The 13035-nt window shown below is 40.0% G+C and overlaps 1 protein-coding gene across 1 annotated transcript in view; it reads left to right on the plus strand.

Moving 5' to 3' along the window:
* Positions 1-13035, plus strand: part of LOC136863539 (uncharacterized) — a 229438-nt gene that overhangs the window by 169032 nt on the left and 47371 nt on the right. The window contains exon 4 of the mRNA XM_067139925.2: positions 3676-3747. Coding sequence (XP_066996026.2) covers positions 3676-3747 — 72 coding nt within the window. The remainder of the gene's footprint in view (positions 1-3675; positions 3748-13035) is intronic.

The raw sequence follows: 13035 nt of genomic DNA on the forward strand, positions 1-13035 counted from the left end.
AATCTTCGGGTAGGGTCTCCTTGTTCCAAATTTCTTCTATTTGCTTTTGCAAGATATCAAGTGATTCCTCTGGGGCATATTTCCATAGTTCTGCTACTACTGAGTCTTCCCCCGGCGCTTTGTTATTTTTGAGACGGGCAATGTGGCGCTTGATTTCATCTCTATCGGGTGGTCTGGAATCTGGGTACCTGAGTAAGGGTTCCTTGGTCTCAATGGGGCTTTGCGGTTTAGAGCAATTAAGTAAATTCTTGAAGTAATCTGCCAGAATGCTGCAATTTTCTTCATTTGATGTCGCCAGTGTGCCGTCCTTTCGCTCAAAGCATAGAGATGGTGGTTTATAGCCAGAGAGTTTGCGTTTGAAGGCTCTGTAGTACTCTCTGCTTTCATTCTTCCTAAAGTTGTGTTCTATCTGTTCAATGACAGATTTTTCGTATTTACGTTTCTCAGTTCTGAACACCCTAGCTGCTTGGGCACGTTGGGTTTTGTAGGTTTCCCAATCATTTTCTGATTTCGTAGAGTAGCACTGTTTCCACGCATTGAGTCTTTCTTGGAGGACTGATTCGCAGGTACCATTCCACCAGGCATGCTTTTTGCCTCTCTTGATTTCTGCAACGTCTTTGGCGGCCTCAACAAGGAGCCTTTTGGCGTTGTTAAAGTCAGTGTCATTTGGTCTAGCCTTCTCCTGGAACTCCTCGACCTTTTGCGGAAGTTTATCATTGTCGAAGCGTGTGATCTGTTTGGTTGTCTTCCTTGTGTTTGCGGGAATTGGTTTGAATTTGATAAGAGACATATAATGATCTGAGGCCACATTGATGCCTTTCTTTACCTTGACATTCATAATCTCGGGGCTGTTATTATTATTATTATTATTATTATTATTATTATTATTATTATTATTATTATTATTATTATTATTATTATTATTATCTGGACCCCACAGGTAGATGCAAGACCTCTACTTGGCGGTAAATTACATCTGCTGCCAACTGTCATTGCTGACAGTGTGACCAGCCCTGTTGTCATGCGTAGGCAAGTACGCGGGATTTCTGGCGATACGAATGACATACTTCCGTGCATTATTGACCTTATAGTGGTAGGGAATTGCACGGTCAATATCATTCCTATCATTTATTTCAAGTTTGTTTAAATTTTTATTTATATGCCAGGAGAATCTACTGTTATCTAACATTAGTTTTCCTAAGGAAAAGATGGCTCTTGGAAATGAACACAGGAAAAATTAAAAATGATTGGCCTATGATCAGAATTATTACATTATGAACAGTAAAATTATTGTTCTCAACTCTCTTTTCACTCCACTGCTGTTCTAGTTGATTAACCCCCCCTCCGAAAAAAAAGAAGGCATATTTCTTAATGTTTAAAGGAGAATGCAACCCCCCCTCCGAAAAAAAGAAGGCATATTTCTTAATGTTTAAAGGAGAATGCAAATACAATTGTTCACGTCTGTTACCTTCAGTTTTGAGATATAAGTATCCCCATAAAAGGAATAACTTTTTTCACTTCCTTTCACACTCCCTCCAACTTAAGTGAATTTTCCAGCGCAAGATACGGTAGGGTTTTTTTTTTTGCAAGTTGCTTTATGTCGCACTGTCACAGATAGGTCTTACGGCAACGATGGGACAGGAAGAGGCTGGGACTGTGAAAGAAGTGGCCGTGTCCTTAATTACGGTACAACCCAAGCATTTGCCTGGTGTAAAATTGGGAAACCACGGAAAACCATCTTCAAGACTCCCGACAGTGGAGTTCTAACCCACTATCTCCCGAATACTGGACACTGGCCACACTTAAGCGACTGCAGCTATTTGAAGTTAAAATGTTTGATTATTTTTACAAACTTGTTTTAGAGGACACCTCTCGTAATGGACAATTTTTCTCAGAACCGACGGTGTCCGCAGAAGGGAGGTTCGACTGTATTTTACTCTCTAGGAACTTTCTGTTTTTGGTCAGAAAGAGTATATTGTTAACTGCCTTCTTCTCTTTCCATTTTTGAACCAGGGAGCAGTGACGAGTCCTTTAAGTTTTAAGTGTAAAATATAGTTATAATATGCACAATTTGTCGATTGTATTTTGACTACAGTGAAACCTCGGAATGCGAGTAACTTGGTCTACGAGTGTTTTGCAAGACGAGCAAACATTTTAAATAAATTGTAACTTGATAAGCGAGTGAGATTCCGCAATACAAGCGTCATGTGGGCCTACGTTTTCCCCTCCCCTGTTCGTTTGTTGAATGGATGAACGAGGTATTTGATCCTGTAGTGAAGAAATACGTTTCACAAAATAACCTGCCACTCAAAGTCTTGCTGTTTATGGACAATGCTCCTGCTCATCCTCCAGGCCTTGAGGCCTTGAGGACGATTAATGGAGGAATTCAAGTTTGTTAAGGTTGAGTTCCTTCCTCCCAACACTACTCCAGCCTATGAATCAGCAAGTCATTTTGAACTTCAAGAATCTATGCACCAAAGTACTATGTCAGCGATCCTTCGAAGTGACCGAAGAAACAAACCTTTTCCTCCGAGAGTTTGTAAGAAACCATTTCCCCATCGTGTACTGCCTGAAGATCATCGAGAAAGCCTGGGATGAAGTCACCAAAAGAACTCTCACTTCCGCTTGGGGAAAGCTGCGGCCTGACCGTGTTCTTGGACGTGACTTTGAGGGCATTGTTGGTGACAATGAGCCGCCTATTGTCGATGAAATTGTGTTCATTAGGGAAGACTATGGGGCTGGATTTGAATGATGTGGACATTCAAGGGCTGGTGGAAGAACATAGCCAGGAACTGACCACCCAAGAACTGATGGACCTGCATCGCCAACAACAGGGGGAGGTTATGGAGATCTCATCCGGGGAAGAGGAGGAAAAGTCAAAGGAATTTCTGACTTCAACTGAGATTCGAGAGAAATGTGAAATGTGGGAAACGGTGCAAAATTTTGTAGAAAAACACCACCCGAATAAAGCTGTAGCAGTGCGAGCGATGAATCAGTTGAATGACAATGCAATGTCACATTTTTCTGAAATCCTCAAAAAGAGGCAAAAGCAACAGCCATTGGACAGATTCCTCATTAAAGTTGCACAAAAAGAAATCTATTCCAGTGAGCCAACAGATGGCAGTGATTCGGTTAGTGAAATTCGTGCTACACAATAACTCTTCTCATGTCATCTCTCATCTCCCTCACACAAACAATGATTCTATATTAAGGAAAAGTGCACTTTAATTTGTTTTACGTTATATTTTGTTTTAAAAATGGTATGCAAATAAATATTATCGTGTTGTGGACGAATCATCTGCGTTTCAATGGTTTCTTATGGGAAAACTTGCTTTGATATACGAGCGGTTTGGATTACAAGCATGTTGCCGGAACAAATTATGCTCGCAATCCAAGGTTCCACTGTATAAGGAGACTGTTCGGTTCAAATTCTACCATGCCATCTCTGATATAGTTGGTTGATTATCAAGTGATAGTGATAAGGTACCAAATATACGTATCTTAAGATTTATTTAAGGTGGAAAAGGGAAAAAAACCTAGCAGTAGCCTTTTTATTTTGTTCCCCTTGTTCCATCCTACCCTTCAATTGCAACCTGATTTTGTGCTCTTCTCTCCTTGCCAGTTGAAATAATATATCTATGTGAACATATAACAATATAGTATATTGTATTGCAGTGAGAGGTGTTCCCCCATCAATCAAGGAAGTTATTGACAGAACAAATGAAAGGGAGAGAGAAGCAAAGGCCAGTAAGTATAACTAAATTAGTAAAAACTTACATGTAGTTCTCATTACCAGTTTGCTATTTTGTATATCATTGTTGCACCTGTAAAAACCACTGTGAATTTTTTAGCTTAAAACTTTGTTCTGTAAGGTTCTGTCATTTAAAAATCAATATTGGGCAAGTAAAGTCAGGAAATTCTCGCACTTTGGTGCGGATATTTCTGCAAAAGTATCACATAACGATATGTTCCTTACCGAGCCCAATATACACCATTTCACCACAGTAAAACCTCGATTCATCATTTTTCAAGGGGGAGGGGGAAAATTATGATGGATGCAGGAAAACTATAAATGCGGGTAAGATAAAAAATGGTGGGAAAGGCTAAATGATACAATAAGGGTACAATATTTGGATGTTTTTCACCGTGTAAATATAATAATTACAATAATAATAATAATAATTATTATTATTATTATAACAAATGTTATTTACTTTACATCCCACTAACTACTTTTGCGGTTTTCATAGACATCGAGGTACTGGAATTTTGTTCTGCAGGAGTTTTTTACGTGCCAGTAAATCTACTGACATGAGGTTCACGTATTTAAGCAACTTCAAATATAACCGGACTGAGCTAGGAGCGAACCTGCCAAGTTGGGGTCAGAAGGTCAGTGCTTCAACCATCTGAGCCACTCATCCCGGCAATAATAATAATAATAATAATGGCGCGTGTCTCCGGATGCCGTTGCAGGTCTTAAGAGTTGTTGCTTGATAGGCGATCTACGTGCGTATGAAAATGCGGCCTTACCTATGATGAATCCCAATGCGTAAGCCACACACACACACGCACGCACACACAGTGTCCCCAAACCGGCGGAATTAACCAAGGAAAGTTAAAATCCCCAACTCGATCGGGGCACCGTGCACATAAGGCCAACACGGGCTAATCATTTAGCCACAGGGCCGCACATGCTCATGCTATACATAACGGTATATAAATATTGCAACCATGATATACATGATGAAAATAAGCGTGAGTTTTATGCCATTTTCTTTCACTTTTCTTTGTTCTGGTTCCGTGGCTAAATGGTTAGTGTGCTCGTCTTTGATCACAGGGTTACCGGTTTTGATTCCTGTCAGGTTCGGGAATTTTAACCATAATTTTTAATTCCGCTGGTACGGGGGTGGTTGTGTATGTTGTCTTCATCGTATTATCCTCATCACAACACGCAGGTCGCTTACAGGTGTCAAATCAAAACACCTGCCTGTGGCAGGCCAAACATGTCCTCGGACACTTCCGGCACTAAAAGCCATACACTGTTTTATTTTTTACTTTTAAGGTCACTTCTCTTACGGCAGATTAGTGCTGTACAATACGAGGATATTACAACCGTAACATGTATTTTGGTAAAGATTCCGTAGACTGTTCAGGAACAATAGGTTCGAGATACAACAGAGCGTGGCTCGGACGATGTCACCGAGGGCTGTGCGAGGCTGCCAACTTAGGAACTAGTTTTAAGATCACACTAGTGAAAAGATTGTTGGTCTGGCTTGGTTAGGCCCGGCTTACAGAGAATTGGGCAGGAGGCAACAAAGTGGTCAACAGGCCTCTAACATCCCTTCCACTCCACAAGGTACGGCACGATTAATAACCCTGCGACTAATTAAAACGTACAAGTAACTACATAATCTCATTTTGTTCCGTATCGAAGGTAACAACAAGTAAAATTCTTTCATGAATAAAATTTACTGTGTCCACCTATTCAATACAATTATATTTTGTAGTGATTAAATCCTACATGAATTACAAACACTAATTAGGAACATGTTTCGCCCTAGTTTTGGGCAAGTCTTTAAATCTATTAAACATTGGAACTTAAAACAATGGTCTTATGCTAAAAATTTTTACAAAAAATTGTGCTTTAGGTGATATTTACATAGTTTGCAATGTGTACATTAAGTAGAAGCCACAGCAGCGTGTGTGCTACAGCTGGGTATTCAGGACAGAAATCGTCCTGCAAACGAGAGGCTCGCACACGCTTGCGACTCAGTTAATCGGAACGATAGAATGAGTTTGTTATTGTGTGGTTCGCGCACTGTTAAACATCGTTTCTGTGCCTGCTTTCGTTGGAGTTGTAGGTCATGCGTTTCTTCTTGCGTGTCTGTCACCCCCCCCCCCCCCAAGCTGTCAAAGTCGTATGTTAATAATGTATGATACATACGGAATTGTTTTGTATGTGGTAGTTTCGCGTATTTCGGTGCACAATTTTAATGAGTTGAATGTATTTCAGGGAGTTGTGTCAGTGGCATTTTCTGGTATTTTCTCTTCATGTTATGGCCAAAAAATATAACAAACATTGTCTCCAAGTGTTCAGAGATAGCTATAAATTTCCGTTCATTGTACGGTCTAATAATGGAAACTATTATGCATTCTGTAGCATGTGTCGGTGTGATATAAATATTATTATCGTATGTGTTATAAATGAGAATGATTAGGTACATTTTCTTGTAACCATTTTTATGTTCCCTCAGTTTAAGATTTAAAATTTAATGGTCAATTCGCATCGTAACTGTAGATATGTATGCCTTTTACCTTGTCCTTTTTTCACCGAGACCGTGGCACAATATATGTGATGAAATCCAAGAATTAAAAAATCTTCCTATTTTTCATTTCTAAAAGTTGGAAAGTATAATATAGCGAGGAATCGATATGGTAGATGAGCGATCACATTCAATATAAAATGCTAAAGGTGAGTAAGAATATTGATAAAAGAAAAACTAACACGCCCAAACTTGTTCGTAATAACGGATGGATATGATCGGTGGAAAGCGGTAAATAAGAATGTAAACACACTCTGGGATGGGTTTAAAGCAATTGTTGGGGAATGTGAAAACAGGTTTGTACCTTTAAAAGTGGTAAGGAAAGATTAACATTATTCATTTTCACTTTCACGGTCACCACTAGTTGACGATTCATATTTGTCGTTGCCATCTTCCTACAAAGCATAATCCTCAATTTCCATTTGTGAATCCATAATATCAAATTTTTTAAAGGATTTTCCCATGAGTGGTTACAGAATGGACTCCCGTGCACTTTTTATGCACTCACAAATTTGAATCAGATCAGTCCGCTTTAGTTTTGTTAGGTATGCTAGCAAAGTGTGTGGGGGAAAGTGAATCCGGGTACATTGTTATCCAGGAATTACAGTAGAATTCGATAATTCAAAATCGGTTAATTCAAAATCCTATCTAATTCGAAGAAGCTCTTGTTCCCGGAAACATGAGTTACGGTTTTGCATGTTACTTAAATTGTTTAATTCGAAAAACGGATCATTCGTAATTGGAAGTACAACATTGGCCCCCTTACCGGAATTCAGACTTCTAAATCAAAACTGCCTTTACATTTTAAAACAATAGGGATGTATCACGCAAAACTTGTCCGCTAGGCAGCGTAATGGTAGCACCCGGTATGCGCTTTCCGCTGCTCGATTGTTTTACATGAGACTTATATGGAGTATTCCTACATTTGCGATCATCGAAACGAAACTTTTGCTTTAAATGCATTAACATTGAGTTACCATATTCTACTAATGTTTTCATCAAGACGGGAAATGGTATAGGTGCAATGACGATTGCGGATTTGGAAGCATAATTGAAGAAAAGAGGCGAAAAAATATCCGGAAAAATGCAAGAGTTGATTGACAGGTACCAGTAAGGAATAAATGCAGCAATTCCTTCTTTTAGCATTCTTTTTTTGTTAAGATTGAATTCTTAAACTACAAATAGCATTTTGAAAACATTCGTAATACGGTATTTTTTCTTTTCTTTGCCGGTTATAGGCGTACATAAGGCACGACATTTGTGTGACAGCAGTGCCTGGGGCTACATCCAGTACGACTGAACTTCATTTCCGTGTAGCGCACAAGTTTCAGGATCTCGTTTCGGACCATAAGACAAATACCGGTATAAAAATTTCAAATTTGGAAGTAATGTTCAGGAAGTCTGAAATTGATGGTGCTCCAGTGTCAAATTATAGGTCACAGTGTGATTCAGGGTACCGTACCGCACATGGTGTTATGGCTGTTTTTATACTTCTATATCTTCTTGCTCTCAGAGTTATTTCCAAGGTACCGGTGCCATACCATGACAATATCGAAGGTACAGCGTTCTCCTTAAGTCTTCGTCTTTCGCCTAAAATTATTGAAATAGGTCATATTAACTTTTCAGGATGTACTACTTTATTATAAAATTATTTCTTAATTAGTACTAATTAGCTTACTTACCAGTTTCAGTAATGACATAATCTTCAACTGTAAAATGTTTCGAGCAGACTTTGATATTAGGAGTCATATTTTTATTTCGTAGGTCTTGCCTACGAATCGCATGCAACCACATTTTACGGAAAACATCTTGCTTAGGAAATTGATGGTATGAATACGGTCGACCTTGATTTTGGGTCATTGGTCCCCTTACCGGAATTCAGACTTCTAAATCAAAACTGCCTTTACATTTTAAAACAATAGGGATGTATCACGCAAAACTTGTCCGCTAGGCAGCGTAATGGTAGCACCCGGTATGCGCTTTCCGCTGCTCGATTGTTAGGTAGCAGGTAGGGACCCTCTTCGGAGGCAGCCCTACCCAGGGAGTGGCGCCCCTGCCTATGTGAGTCCCAGAGCACACTGACCCGGTGTGTAACATCTGGTAATGGTCCCAGCTCAGGGTTACGAGTGAAGACCTCAACGGCATCTACGGCGGAGAAGGTGGACTTCGGTACGGCGGAGATGGCGGAAGGGGCATACCCGTAGCGTCTGTACTCCATAGGAGCGGCTACGAAAGGCGTCTGTCTCCATGCTAGGGGCAGCCTAATTTTGAACCTGGCAGTAGGTATAAAATGCCTTTGGGTGTGGCGAGCCCATCGTAACAATAGCCTATATGGACAAAGCAAATATGGTGCCTCGGAAAAGGTTAGGGCGTCCCCTGCTAAAAGCGACGCGCAGCTCTTCAGGTGCTGGGGGAACTGTGAAAAATGGGCAACCAGCACCAAACTACATCAAAATTGCAACAGTTAACGTACTGACACTGACGGGAAAGACAGAAGAACTGGTGGACTTTATGATAGAAAAAGATATAGCCATACTTGGACTGTGCGAGACCAAGAAGAGAGGTACAGGGGAGATCCCTCTGAGAGAAGGATACAGGCTGTATTACAGCGGAGGACCTGAAGCAAAAAATGGAGTGGCCATCATACTTAGAAGAGAAATCCAAGAATATCTGGAATATACAAAGTACGTCAGCGATAGGATGATGATGATGAGACTCCAGTTTGAAAATGGCGTGAAAGATCTATTTCAGTTGTATGCCCCACAAACGGGTTGCATAGATGAACATCTAGAGGACTTCTTAGAGGAAGTGGAGAGACAGATAGAAGATAAGGAAGTACTATTGATGGGAGATCTAAATGCACAAGTTGGAATGGAAAGACAAGGAAAGGAAGATGTTGTAGGGCCCTTTGGATATGGAAATGTAAATCCAGAAGGCGAGTTGTTGGTGGATTTTTGCATGAGGAATCAAATGATTGTTGGAAACACCTGGTTTAGGAAGAAGAACAGTCAGAAGATTACAAGGTATGGCTGGGGAGACAGACGAACAAAGACCATGATTGATTATATAATCGTAGAGAAAGAACACCGGAAGAACCTTGTAGATGTAACAGCCATGCCTGAAGAAGCCTTTGGTGGAGATCATAGAGTTGTGATAGGAAAATTGAAAGTTGGGAAGATTGAAAAACCCCAATTAAGAAGAGAGAAAAGAATTAAAGTATGGAAGTTGAAGGAGAAAAGCGTACAAGAAGAATTTCAAAGGGAAATAATACCCTTGGTACCCAGGACAGAGGTGGGGAATGTTGAAGAGGAATGGAAAAGATTTAAGGAAGCACTAGTTGGATGTGCAGAAAAGGTGTGTGGTAGAACATCAGGAAATGTGAGAGACAAAGAAACACACTGGTGGAATGATAGGGTAAAGATTAAAGTGAAGGAAAATAAAATGGCATGGAAGGCATGGAAAACATCTAAGACTGAAGAAAGTAGAAGAAAATATGTGGAGGCAAAGAATTTGGCCAAGAAAGTAGTGGAGGAAGAAAAGAGGAAAAGCTGGGCCTTATTCACACAGAAATTGAGAGATGATACGCAGGGCAGCAAGAAATTACTGTATGGTATCTTAAGAAACAAAAAGAGAGATCAAGTAAACACCAGATTTGTGAAGGATGAAGGTGGCATAATTTTAACAAAGCCAGAAGAAATAAATAGATGGAGAGAGTATTTTCAGAAGCTGCTGAACATAAGAACGGATGACAGTCATTCAATGGACGACCAGGAAAGACAATTAGTTGACGAAGAAATGGATAAAGAAATTACAATGAATGAAATTGAAATGGCAGTAAGAAAGATGAAGAATGGAAAAACTGCTGGAATAGATGAAATTTCAGTGGAGATGATAAAGGCAGCTGGAGCTGTAGGCCTGCAGTGGACATATCGGGTTCTCAGGAATGTCTGGGAGAATAAGGAGGTCCTGAGGATTGGCAAAAAGGAATAATCATCCCAATTTTCAAGAAAGGTGATAAGAAAGTTTTGAAGAACTACAGGGGAATTACTCTAATATCCCATGTTGCTAAGATAATGGAAAGAATACTGGAAAGTAGAATAAGGTTGAGGGTTGAGAAGCAGATACAGGAAAATCAGTTTGGTTTCAGAAGTGGAAGATCAACAATAGAGCCCATTTTCATTATGAGACAACTAATGGAAAAGCATTGGGAGTACGGGAAGGATATGGTGATGACATTCATTGATATTGAAAAGGCATATGACAGTGTCCCTAGGACGAAAGTTTGGGACAGTCTGGTGCAAAAAGGAATTGGACAGGGATTAATAAAAATGATCATGGCATTGTATAAGGAATGTTGTAGTTGCGTGCAAACACAAGTTGGCAGGACAAGTTGGTTCAAAATAACTAGTGGGCTGAGACAGGGAAGTGTTCTATCACCAATCCTGTTCACAATAGTAATGGATGACATCATGAGAACAGCAAAAGCAACATATGGAGGAAGAGAAATGAACATGATGTTATTTGCAGATGATATTGTGATTTGGGGAGAAGACGACAGGAAGGTTCAAGAACAGTTGAATGTGGTGAATGGGAAGATTGAAGAATGTGGATTGAAAATAAGTGTAGAAAAGAGTAAAACTCTTGTTATGACGAGAGGGGAGAAAGAAGGGAAAGGTCAGATTAGACTTGCAGACAAGCCCCTGGAAGTAGTGGAAACGTTTAAATACCTGGGGAGTGAATTAATGGAGAATGCTCGACTGGATGCTGAGATTAGTAAAAGGATTCAAGCTGGAAGTTGTTTCTATCATAGTGTAAGAAATATGTTATGGGACAAAGATGTGCCAATGGAAGCAAAGGATACTATGTACAAGATGTATTACGTACCCATAACAACTTACGGAGCAGAAACTTGGACAATGACAAAGAAGGATGAGAGTCGAATACAGGCAGCCGAAATGAAATTCTTGAGGAGTATGATACAGAAGAGTAGACGAGACAAAATAAGGAATGAGAAAATCCGGGAAGAAATTGGAGTGGAAAAAATGAATGATAGAATAGAGAAGAGCCGACTAAGATGGTTTGGGCACATAAAGCGAATGAGCGACGAAAGAATGCCAAAAAAGGTGATGGAAATGCAAATCCAAGGAAGGAGAGGCCGTGGACGACCTCGATTGAGATGGAAGGATACCATCCAACGCAGCATTATAGAAAGAAACCTGGACTGGGACACAGTGTTGGAGGAGGAGTGGTGGAAAGACCGAAGAAAGTGGAGAGGAACCATATTTGCCCCTACCCGGCTACAGCTGGATAAAGGGAAATGATGATGATGATGATGATGATGGAACACAGCAATAGTCAGGCATCACAATTTTCTTGTCATCTTTGCTGTCGTAACGATATATTAAATCTTTAACTTCAGCATTTAACTAGGTAACTTCCATTAAAAACACATATAAACAAATGACGATCGACAAGCGCATACCAGGTACTACACGTGAGACATCTATCGGTAGTGTTTCAGTACATCCCTATAGTGTGTTACAGAGTAATTTAAATTCAAAATTTATCCACATCATGATAAAACGCGTCTTCCGGAACGTGCAGGGGTAGCTTTCTGCACTTTCACACACTTCGGTGTGTCTACAGTGTGCTTCATATTTGCTAAGTTCGAGTGAAATCGGAATTCTCTTGTATTCAACATTTTAAAGGAACGCCGTAATATCACGCAGCGGGCAGTGTGCGGACAAACAGAATCCACAAACACTGGCGATGCCGACAGTTGACGAAAATGTGTAGGCACCGAGCAATATTGTCATTGCTGATGAAACTGCATTGCTTTCTTTTAATGCCGAGCCCAAACGGTCTTATGGTTTTAAGGGAGAAAGTGCCAGCCGGGAAATCGTACAAGGGTGGAGGGTCATTGTACTGTGTTCCAATGCTCACGGAAGCAAGAGAATTCCTCCCCTCGTCATAGTAAAGTTCGATAAGCTACAATGTTTTATAGGCGTCGGGCACTTTCCGAGCAAGTAGAAGGCATCTAAAAGTGCAAACGGTAGAGTAATCCCAAAAATAAGACATTTGCACTGGGGAACCAGCATAATTTATCCTTTCTTTTGTTGCGTGAGGTTATGTTTGTCAGTGATTTATTGAAATGCATTATTTGCGTGAGGTTATGTTTGTCAGTGATTTATCAAAATGCATTATTTGCGTGAGGTTATGTTTGTCAGTGATTTATCGAAATGTATTATTTGAACATTGTAAATGCACCTTGTTGGATACATTTTGGAAATAGTTTTTTCCATGGCATTTGAAGGGTTTAAACTGTGTATCAAGGTGATTGCATGCATTAATGGGTCTTAGAATACTTTGTGACGTGGCAAGTGTTTACATTTCTGAAGTACGAGAGAAGTGCCATGGCGGGAAATTTATTTTATTAAGTGCACAAAAATTTTGCATTACAAACTCGAATATTCACATACTTTTTGATCGTAATTTACAACTTAGAATGTGGTAGCATTCACTGCGTTCATTACAAATTGTACAAGGATAGAATGACTGTATTGTGTTGTCATGCAGAAGGAGGTGAGAGACTTTCTCCCCTCGTCATAGGAAAGTTAGATTAGCCACGATGTTTCAAGAGCTTCGGGTACTTTCTGTGCAAGTACAGGACATCTAAAATGCATACAGTACAGTAATCCAATGAATAAAGCAC

This window comes from Anabrus simplex, chromosome 2 (genome assembly GCF_040414725.1).
Source record: "Anabrus simplex isolate iqAnaSimp1 chromosome 2, ASM4041472v1, whole genome shotgun sequence".
In the NCBI taxonomy this organism is placed as follows: domain Eukaryota; kingdom Metazoa; phylum Arthropoda; class Insecta; order Orthoptera; family Tettigoniidae; genus Anabrus; species Anabrus simplex.